Source organism: Myotis daubentonii, chromosome 8 (genome assembly GCF_963259705.1).
Source record: "Myotis daubentonii chromosome 8, mMyoDau2.1, whole genome shotgun sequence".
Lineage (NCBI taxonomy): Eukaryota > Metazoa > Chordata > Mammalia > Chiroptera > Vespertilionidae > Myotis > Myotis daubentonii.
The window spans coordinates 19,256,078-19,266,693 of record NC_081847.1 but is presented as its reverse complement, the minus strand read 5'-3'; the positions used below and the strand labels follow the sequence as shown (position 1 = coordinate 19,266,693).

Genomic DNA, 10,616 nt, shown 5'->3' with positions numbered 1-10,616 from the left:
TTTGGTACCCCCAGGGTTTCTTGTCCTTTCCCTGAGGTGCTCCCATTCCTGTGCCTTCAGAGGGCATCTGCTCAGCATAGGAGTTCTCTTTTGCACTCAGTGGGGCAGGGTGGGGAACTTAATGGAAATGCAGGCCTCCAGGCCCACGGAGGAAACTTATCAAGGCCCAAAACATTGACCTTACGTAAGGGTGGGAGGACAAGTTGTGCCGCACAGGGCCAGCCCTCCTGTGCTAATAAGCCTCTGCTCCTGTGGCACAGGCCACACAGAAGGTACAGTGTGAGGGGCCACAGGTTCATGGGGCTCAGTGCCACTCTTATGGAGTCTGAACATGCCAGATGGCATTCTCCCTCCAAATGACCCCCAGGCTGCATGATGTACTGCCAGGCATTAGAGATGGGTTTGTAACCTGCTTGCCTTTTGCCTGGTGAGCTACCTTCTTTTCATTGGGATTGTTTGCAAAATGGGAGGTTCACCTCCCATGGGAACTAAGATTCACCAGAGAGCCAGGTGTTAATAATGGTCACTTCTTCCTGCTCAGTCTCCTGGCCAGGAACCATGACATCCATGTCCCAAGTGCTGTGTGCTCCCCTCTGCTTCAGCCCCCTCAAGTTCTAGAATAGGTACAATTGTCTTCCCTTGTCTAAAAAACTTACGGCCTTGCCTGTCCAGACTGTAATCTGTCCCCTCAGCCTGAACCCTTCTTTCCTTCCCCTGACAAATGCCTTCTGGTCTGGTTAACTCCAGCTCCAGCTTAGGCTCCCTTCTCTGGGGAGCCTTCCCAGAATTTCCAGCTCCCTGTTCCCAGTATGAGTGCAGTGCACAACGCCACACAGCACAAGGTGGTGGCCCACAGGCCAGGCGCTCCAGGAGAGCTGGGACCACGACTTGGCGTGCAGGTTAAGGTCAGCACTGCCTGGCCCCTGGCAGATGCTGTGTGTGTGGGGGCTGGAGGCAGTGAAAGGATACACAGTGCAATACTTCCCAAGGTCTTGAGGTTCTCATGACAACTGTGCCAGAGGAGTCTAACCCACCAGCCAAAAGGTTGCCTCCTGGGAGCCCATCCCCTCTGACTAGCTGGACCTGCTATCCAAGTGCTCACTCCCGTCAAGTTCAGCCAATGAGACCCCCTCCCAGGGTGCTGAGGGTTGGGAGATGGACATGGGATAGTGCTTGGTGTTCAGGCAGCCCCTTGACAGAACTGGCTGACATCTGCCTCAAAGAACCCAGGCTGCTCGGTTTCACCTTCCATTCCTGGAGTATTTCAACCCCTCCTGTGACTCAGCCTCTAAATCCATTTTTTGCTTAAGCTACAGGTTTCTATTTCTTACAAAGTCTCCGGCACACCTGTTGGCCCAGTGTGGGCCACAAAGGACACAGAGGGTCGGGAGGATCCCAGGAAGTCTCAGCTGGCTGCTCCAGCCCTGGTCTGCCCCTCTTGAGATGGATGTTTGTTCAAGCCCCAGCCAGACGGACAGAGACCCTCTTATTCAGTCAGAGCTCATAGCACACAGCAGCCTAGGCCACCCACAGCCCTGCTCAGGTAACCTCAGATCCTCAAGGGTGGGGACCACAGAAAGTGTACCTGGCATCCAGGGTCTGCTCCTCCTGCCTGGTGGGCACTGATGGGGAAAAGTGCTGGGGACCTGGAAGCAACACATTTCATCCCCACTTTAGGCCGAGCTGCCAATTCCCTGACGTCAAAGAAACCAAGAACTACACTTCTTCTCTCCTAAGGGATCCAGCCCCTCTTCATTCCTCAGTCCAGGCCCAGAGCCAGCAGGGAAGCCCCAGCAGAATAGCAGACGAGACCGCAGTGCCGGGCGACAATGTTGGTTTTAATGATACAACATCCAGGAGGTCACATATCAGTTCTGGTTGGCAACTTCTTCCAGGGGTGAGGGGCTGCTGCCTTGCTGGGCTGGGCCGGGCCCCTCCAGTCTGTGCCACAGCCTTTGAGACTCACCACCTGGTCTGCCCGCCTCCTGGCCCCCGACCCATTGAAAGACAAAACAATTGCACTGATCTCGACATACAGACAGCCAGAGGTCCCGGCCTCCCCAGCACACACCCGGGGTCTGTCACAGCTGATAAGGGCTTTGGTGTCTGCTCTGTGGTGGTCCAGGGCTGATCCTGGGGAATAGTGTTTATCGAATGTGACGGGTTCTTTTACAAACGGGGGGTCTGGTCTGGAAGATCTACTTCTGTGGTTCTAAGAGACTGTCTCTAATGGCTTCTCTCAGAGCCACTGGAGTTGGGCCTGGATAACGCTGTGTTGGTTTGTGTATTTGTAAGGAATGTATAAGGCATTTTGGTAAGTTGAACAGTAACTTCTTTTTCCACAGAGGAGACTCAGACAGAGGTGCCCTCCTTTGAGCTGCTACCGTCGTCCTGTGAACAAAAGGCAGAGGGAGGGTGAGGGTAGTGCCAAGGAGAACACTAACCCCAACTCCTAGGGACCTCCAGTCCCCCTGGGTTAACCCTCCACACCCTTCGGAGAATACCCAGCACATCAGAGAACCAGAGCTGACTCCTGGGGCTTGCGGGAAGGCCTTAGGGTTGGTGGGAGCTGAGGGTTCCAAGTTTGGGTGAGCACCTTGATCCCACAGGCCTTAGGCTGGCTGTGGGGGTCAGAGACTGCTGCTCACCAGAGACCCATAGGTGCTGTGCGTCCTGATGCTACCCTTCAGAAGTCTGTCCCCATGCCTTCTGCCCCAGGTCCGTGACTCCTTTTGGTCCTGCATCCAGGAGTCCTGGGCCTCCAGCACAGGCCCAACCCTTCCCAGCAGCCCTTGAGAGCCAGTGGCCCTGCATGGCCAAGACACTCACTGATTTGTCCAGCTGCTCCTGCAACTTCTTCACTGTCTCTTTCTCCTTTGCCAGCTGCTCCTGGGACGTCTTCAAAAGCCCCTGTAATTTGGTGGCTGCACGTCCCAGGTCACTGGTTAACTTCTTCTCTTTTTCTAGTCTCTCCTGTGGATCAGAGGGTTGAAGGGGATTAGCCTGCACACTGGGGAGGTAGGAGGTTGCGGTCTCCTGCTCACCAGACAGACAGTGATGATCGGGAGCTGACAGATTAGTTAGGCCTGTGCCTATCTACCAGTACTGCCAGTTGTGACTGGGATGTTCTGATGTGCACTGGACAGATGTGGTGGCTGCTAAACACGTGCAATATGGTCACTGCGACTGAGGAACTGAACTTTAAGTTGTGTTTCATTCAAATTTAAATAGCCACAGTGACTAGTGGCTGGCGTATATGACACTGGAGGTTTAGGGACTACCCCCTCCCCCCCCCCAATGACCGAGTTAGGCTGCATCTGCCTAAGGGGCTGCAGGATGGCTCCTCTCCCATTCCCGCTCTAGGTGGTGACAATGGGAAGCCAGTGCCCAGAGCTGGCTCTGCTCAAGCCTTGAGCAGAGCTGCCCTTCTACCTTCAACTGTGTGGCTGGCTCTGCTTCTGCTGAGTCCAAGGCGCTGGCACGGAGCTTCTCCAATTCCTCCTGTAGCCGGCACGCTGCATTCTGAGCCTTGGCAGAGAAGGGGCAGAGGGCTTACGGCATGGGGTCGGGGAGTCGCCTCACAAACCCGCTTGGGATGGAAGGGCACCCAGCATGATGGGACAACAGTTCCAGCGGGTGGACATGAGGCAGGTGAACAACTGCACAGCAACAGCCCCAAGGGTGGGACCATTCAGGCTTGCAACCACCTGCCTGGGCCACACCCTCCACCATCCCCAACACAGCTGATGGCTCAGGGCCCCCAGCAGGACCTCACCTCCTCAAACTCAGCTGTGAGCTTCTGCCGCTGCGTCTGCTCATCCTCCAGGATGGCTTCTGTCCGCTCCAGCTGCATCTTCAGCTGTGTGGGAACACCCAAACATCCTTTGGGAACCTGATGAAGGACCCTCTTGGGAGCCCAGGGCTCCTGGGAAGGTTGAGACCTGGAGGCTCCACCTTCTAGCTGCTTCTAGTGTTGCTGCCTCTCCCTGCCTCTGCCCAGCTGGAGTGGCCTCTGCCCACCAGCCAGCCTACCAAGTCAATTCCAAAGCTCCCCCTTACAGGAACATGGTGCCTCAGCCTCTGGGTACAAAAGCTGATGTGGCTGAAGGGAGATGCCGGTGGGACCTCTGCTGACCTTTAATGAGGCCCACAGACAAGGATGCCTCCGAGCCGCTGGCCAAGCCCCGCCCCACAGCAGTCGCCCCATCCAGCAACCAGCCCACTGCCACTTTGGTGAGGGGCCCTGCCTCCTGGTGAGAGCTCTTGGCGGCACCTACTTGGGTCAAAAGTTGGAGAGCAAGCACCCTACTAGTGATGCCTCAGCAAGGGCCACAGTGCGAGATCAGACCCTAATCACAGGCCTGGCTTCCCCTCCTCCCTCTTCCATCCCCCTCTGCACATGTTGTTAGCTTCTAACACCCCGCCTGGCACCTTCCCTGCCCTTCATCTGCTCTGTGGCTTCCTCAGAGCCTGGATAACCCACTCCCGGTATCGGGGCAGAGGGCTGGGGAGGGCAGGCAATGGAGGCTGCAAGTAGCAAGTGTTTAGCCAGAACAGAGGCCTACTGTCCCTGCACTCCAACTGGGGTGGAGGAGCCCGGGGGTGGTTAGTGACAGACATCTGAGGACCAGCTCACCGCCCTAACCTCGACAGGGTCCTGCTCTGCTGGGGGGGCCTCTGGAGACCCAGCTACGTCACCATCCTCTACGTGGCTCTTCATCTCACTCAACTGCTGCCTGACCTGAAACGGGAGGGGTGGGTTTGTGCAAATGCCCAGCACACATACAGACCCCCTTGGGAGGGCCGCAGATGCTCTCAACAGCCAAAGACCCTCAGAGCACTTGGTTTGGTTACGGTGACCTGTAACCAATGAGAGGCCTGACCTGGCCTGACCCATGTGTTCTCCAAGACCAGCCGGCACAAAACCCTCCCCAGGAGCAAGGTGACCCCTGGTGGACGCAAGGCACACACAGTGGAGGAACTCAAAAGGGAGAGGCGCTGAGAGGCTCAGCATGCGTCACACTGCCTAGGTCCTGGATTCCTTCTGGACACAGACCTGTTCTGAGCCCTTTATGGGTCTAGAAAAGATTACAAGAGGACACTCTTGTCTAATAAGGTTCCCCTACCCCTGAGCTCCACTGCTGGGGGCAAATGACACGGTGGTGGTCTGCAAGCCCTCAGACCATTGAGCTCAGATCTGAAGAGGCAACAGCATCATCACCCATGAAGCTCAGATAAAGGTTCCAGTTAAGGGGTCTAGATGGGCCCTTGGCCAAGTTTTCCAGGAGACATGGGTGGTCTCAGACACCCCAAGTGTGGGCCCTGCTCCCTGGCTTCCTTCCCTTCCTCCCAACAACCCCTAAAGGCAGAAGCCAAACTGCCTGGGCTAATGAGCACTCGGGCGTTTGCTCCACACGTGCCCCCAGCCTGGGCAGTGCCCCAGGAGCCTATCACCCAGATCTTGCTTTAGGAAGTGGTCCTTGGGCTCAGGCGGTGACTCAGTCTGGATGATACCCACTCTCTGGTGCAACAGTCCCAGGTAAGGCCCCCAGGGAGTCGGGAGCATGTGCACCATGCAGAGGCTGCTAGCTCAGCAGATGCCACTGTAGGAATGGCAGCCCATGCGTGAGACCGGTCCCCTCACAGAAACCCAGACACATCCATTTGTGTTCAAAATCTCCCAATTTCTGTCAGCTGGTTCAGAATTTTTAAAACGACCATGTAGATAAAACCACATGCCTGTGACCTTACAGGCTGCTATTTGCAGCCCCAGCCCTGGAGTTGGTATTGGGACCAGTGGGCTCACCTCTGTAAGGCTGGGCTGACTGACAGGGAGTGGGGGCTGTGATCAGACACCAACACTGAAAACTGGGAGGGCCCAGAGGCCAAGTGCACACAGGGAGCTCTGAAAGTCTGCTTCTACTGCCAGGCGCAGAGCAGGCCTCCCCGCCGTGGGCTGGACAGAACTAGCCTCGGCCTCTGCTGCAGTGAGAAAAGGCCTGAAGTCCCACAGAGGGCAAGGCCTGTGCTGACAGCCCCGGGGGCAGACGAGCCAAGCCCAGAAGCTCCAGGTAGCACTGGACTCGGGCAGACTTCCCTGAACACCCAGCCCTGCCCCAGGAAACATGGGGAGTGGGGCCTGAGCACACTGGTCCCAGCAGCAACAGGCCCAGCTTAGAGGTTTGAGCTAATGTGCAAGGAGCCCCTTTAAGCACAGCCCAATCAAAGCCTGGCCCAAACACCAAATTGGTGCACATGGCCCCATCACCTTTGACAGGATGTAAAAGCGGGACTGGAAGTTAATCTCACACATACACACACACACACACCCTCCACGTCTCATGCCGCTGCCCCACCCCATGTTCACTCACCAGGGCAAGCTCATTGCTCTGTTTCTGGGCTTCACTCTTGGCTGCATCCAGCTGAGATTGAGATTCTAATAAAAGTTGCCTCAACTTGAGAAGTAAACAGACCCAGATGATGCGGGCAAAGGATAGAGAAGAGAAAATCATCGCCTGTAAGTTAACACCTAAGCACAACCTACTACATCCCTGTAACCCAGACCCTTAAGAGCATGCAGGGCACAGTGAGTACACAGACTCCCAGGCCTCCGGCAGCTCCTGTTTCCTTTCTGAAGACTTAGGAAAAGCCGGCATTCACAGTCTATCTCGTCTGGAGCTTTTGCAAATGTTTATGGACTGTCTCTCAAAATAAGGCCAAAATTTTGAGATCAAACCAGAATTGGGGTGCCAGTTTTGTGCTTTCTGCTTCAGAAGTCAGAAAACAGTATCAGATTTAAATCCATTTTCCCCAGAATGGTGTCACCAAGCCAGGTGGAGAATTCTCTCGCTGCTCAACCATCCCAGCTTCACCCCTGCCCTGTCGGTTGGCCCAAGGCCTAGAGCAGCGGTTCTCAACCTGTGGGTCGCCACCCCTTTGGCGGTCGAACGACCCTTTCACAGGGGTCGCCTAAGACCATCCTGCTTATCAGATATTTACATTGCGATTCATAACAGTAGCAACATTACAGTTATGAAGTAGCAACGAAAATAATTTTATGGTTGGGTCACAACATGAGGAACTGGATTTAAAGGGCCAGAAGGTTGAGAACCACTGGCCTAGAGCAAAGCCAGAGAACTGGGACTTTGAGCTCCTGTGAATGAGAGCTGCTGAGAAGAAGCCTCTGGGCAGGCCGGGACCCTGGGGAGACTCACCCCCGCCACCTCCTGCGCGTAGCTCTGGCACTCGGCGCTAGCGGCTGCCATGTGCTTCTCCAGCTCTGCCTCCAGATGCGAGGTGTGCTCCCTCACCTGGACACACAGATGCACATGTCAGAGGTCGAGAGCCAGCCAGCAGGGAACAGCGTGATGGGCGACAGATGGCTGGCCCTGAGATAAGGGCTAAGAGAGACCTCCACAGCCTGACGACTATGGAGACAATCAAAGCCGGGCAGAAACAAGACCATGGCAACAGAACCCCTTCCTAAAAATTGTTCCCAAGCTCCAAGTGCTCCTGGGTCTGTGTTCTCAGCCCTCAGCAGTTGGGGAGAGGAGTGTTCACAGTGACTTGCTGGGTGGATACCAGGAGTACCCTCTTCATAGCCAGGGCTGACGGTATGTCTCCCGAAGGCAGTGGGCCCACCTCCCATGCCTCAGAAGGCCACTGCAGAAGCCACTGCTCACCAGAGCTGGGCATTCTGCAAATGGCCCATGTGGTCTCAAATGGCTCAGGCTGTAAAAGACCCTCATTAAGGAAAACCAGGGCTGATAAGATCCCCTGGCCACTCAAGACACATGGTCCACAGGGGAAATAACTAAGGTAGCCTCGTAATGACGTTTCTCAGTAATAAGGAAAGTAGTCCTCTAACCCTCCATACGCACCTGATCTGAACTTTCAAGTTCTCCTTTTAGCTTCTCTACAATCTCTTCAAGATGTTTCACTGTGACCTGTGACTATAAGGCAAGAGGAAGGCATGTGTCAAACTTGAGCCCCATCTCTCAGGAAGCCCAGTGGTGCCCGCCCACTCTGAGCATGACCCCACAGCCTCTTCCTGGAGGTGAGCAGGGGGAAAGGTGGTCTCCTTGAGGTTGAGGACGTATCCGTCATTCTGCAATTGCCTATAAATATGGCATCACCAAAACCCAGCAAACGTGACTCCCGTCTCCCAAATGATGCCATCGGCTTTCCCCCTGGGTTTGACCCAGCTGTCTTTCTTAAGGAAGTTACGTTTGGATTCCTAGGAAGGTGGACCCCTGGAGCGATGCTCTCGTCACTGGGCCCTGGCGAGGGTCAGAGGGCCTTGTACCTTTTGGAGCTCCTCCTCTGCGGTGCTGACTCTGGCCTTCCACACCTGCTCCTCCTCCTCCACACTCTTCTGCAGGTGTCTGAGCATACCCTCCTGGGGGGACAGGCAGTGAGGCAGGGCCCTCTCTGTGGAGGCCCACCCCACGTAAACACACCACTGAGTCTTCCTGTCCCTCAGTCCCTCTGTGATGACTGCCTGACTGCCGGCGTCGCCTTGCTCTGATTTGGTCAGTCAGCGTCACACGGGGAACAAGATGGGCCACAGCCCGGGAGTGGGGCCCTCTGGCAGGTGTGTGAACAAAGTCTGTGGACCACACATGGGAATGAGGCCTGTGACCCAAATGAGGCCACAGGCATCCTCATCTCGGCTGAGTCTGACAACCGTGCACCCTTAGTGGCCCAGCATGAAGAACACAGGATGGGCCCAGCACTTTTCCTGGAGCTAGGGGCCACAGCTTCAAGCCAGCTGTCAGCCGAATGGTCCCACCTTCCTTTCCCTTCCCAGACTGTTCCTTGTTTTGACCAAGTCTCTCTGTCCCCTGAGAGCAGCCCCAAACCTTCATCCCCGCCCTCTCCACAGCTTGGAAATCATGAAGACCTGGGCGTCTTCCTCATCCCTTTTACCACTCAGCCAGCGAAATAGGGCCCGACCGGGAGTGACTTGCCCCAAGTCCCACAGAGCCTGCATCTTGTCCATAACACCCTGCCTCCTGCTCTGCAGGCCCAGAAAGCTCTTTCCTGGAAGCCCCTTGGCGGGACACCCAGCCAAAAGCCTAGCCAGAGGCCCAGCCCTCGTGCCTTACTGTCTCTGCCAGGATGGTGCGGTACTGGTCACACTCGGCCTGCAGGCTGCTCTGGGTCTCCTCAGCCTCCCGCAGCTTGGAAGCCAGGTCCTAAGGGCAGAGGGCAGTACAGGGGTCTGCTTAGCCAAGCACAGAGGTTTCTCCCAAGGCCTGATGAAACCAAAACTCCCTTCCTGCGGACAGGAAAGCAAGGGGCAGCCCCACGAGGGCCTGTTTATGCCATGCTTACCGAGGGCAGCTCTGTGTTCACTGGCGGCTGCTGCAGCAGTTCTGGGCCTTTCTCTTTGAGTTCTTGGAGCCACTCAGTGTAATTCTACAACGAAAATGTGCAAAGGGAGCTTAGTGACTTTTAAAAATATATATATATTTTATTGATTTTTTTACAGAGAGGAAGGGAGAGGGATGTGCCCGCAACCAACGTACATGCCCTTGGCCGGAATCGAACCCGGGACCCTTGAGTCCGCAGGCCGACGCTCTATCCACTGAGCCAAACCGGTTAGGGCTCAGTAACATTCTTGATGAGCAGTGGGGTCTGAGGGAACAGCCCCCTCCTTTTACCTGGTGGGCTGAGTTGGAAAGTGCTGGGAGCAGAGCCAGCAGCGCCTCCTTGGTCTGTGCCTCAGTCAGCGTGAGCTGCTTTTCCGATTCCTCCTGCAGGGGGGAAGGCGATTCTCAGACATGAAGGTTTAGAGTAAATCCCGGGAGGGTGTCCCCAGAAATGCTGGGGTTTCCACCCCAGAAAGGGGAGGGAGGAGGGTCAAAGGAGGAGGTGGGCAACTTTTGGGGTTGATGGAGGGGTGGTGTTTAACCTTAGTGGCCAGTCCTCTATTTTAAACAGATTCCGCTCTAATGAAGGGAGACAGCAAGCTGGCCCATGTGGCAGATAGGGGTTAATCAACACCTCTCCACAGAGACTCAGGCTAAACCAGTTGTTGATTTCCCGGGGGTATGTACACACTATGGGGAGGGTGGGGTCCAAGCTGCTGTGAGAGATGACAAGGAGGCAAAGAGAAGATGTATCTCCCAGTAGCCACGAAAGTTAGGAGCTACTGCTGGCCAGGGGTGGCGGGACACCTGGCAACAGTGGAGGGAGAATCAGTATTCCCACTTTGCCTTATGCCGTGGGCCATGCCGCACTCAATCAGCGGCCCCAGTGGTCCTCCTTGAGTCTCCTCTTCAAAGCATGAAGGACCAACGTAGCTATAAAGCGAAGCCTAGGACAGCAGCGTCCCCTGGAGACAGATAGCATCCCCTCTCTGCACACCGTGGGGGTGGCCACAGGAGATTTCTGGCTAAAAGACAGTTTTTCTAATAACCACAGCAGCTGGACCTACTGCCACAGCCGCACTCTCCACACGCCTGGGCTCCAGGGGCAGCACGAGGCGCCGCACGGCTAAGAGCTGTACTGGTGTTCTGCAACGTGCACATGCAGGATGGCCCACGGACACCAGCTTGACCACAGCGCCCACATGGTCTGGAAGTCTTAGAAGCAGACCCTTCTTGTCTCAC

At 55.7% G+C, this 10,616-nt stretch overlaps 1 protein-coding gene across 5 annotated transcripts in view; it reads right to left on the bottom strand.

Annotated features, from left to right (window-relative positions):
- Positions 1 to 1,817: 1,817 nt before the first annotated feature.
- The window catches only part of RRBP1 (ribosome binding protein 1), a 71,469-nt gene continuing 62,670 nt past the window's right edge, over positions 1,818 to 10,616 (bottom strand). For 2 of the 5 annotated variants that reach the window (XM_059705473.1, XM_059705476.1), the window contains 12 exons: positions 9,666 to 9,758; positions 9,337 to 9,420; positions 9,108 to 9,197; positions 8,306 to 8,398; positions 7,881 to 7,952; positions 7,215 to 7,310; positions 6,372 to 6,455; positions 4,637 to 4,741; positions 3,776 to 3,859; positions 3,433 to 3,528; positions 2,830 to 2,973; positions 1,818 to 2,391 (listed from right to left, as the gene is read on the bottom strand). In XM_059705473.1, coding sequence (XP_059561456.1) covers positions 2,353 to 2,391; positions 2,830 to 2,973; positions 3,433 to 3,528; positions 3,776 to 3,859; positions 4,637 to 4,741; positions 6,372 to 6,455; positions 7,215 to 7,310; positions 7,881 to 7,952; positions 8,306 to 8,398; positions 9,108 to 9,197; positions 9,337 to 9,420; positions 9,666 to 9,758 — 1,080 coding nt within the window. In that variant the 3' untranslated portion in view covers positions 1,818 to 2,352. The remainder of the gene's footprint in view (positions 2,392 to 2,829; positions 2,974 to 3,432; positions 3,529 to 3,775; positions 3,860 to 4,636; positions 4,742 to 6,371; positions 6,456 to 7,214; positions 7,311 to 7,880; positions 7,953 to 8,305; positions 8,399 to 9,107; positions 9,198 to 9,336; positions 9,421 to 9,665; positions 9,759 to 10,616) is intronic. The other 3 variants (XM_059705474.1, XM_059705477.1, XM_059705478.1) reach the window with 3 other exon arrangements.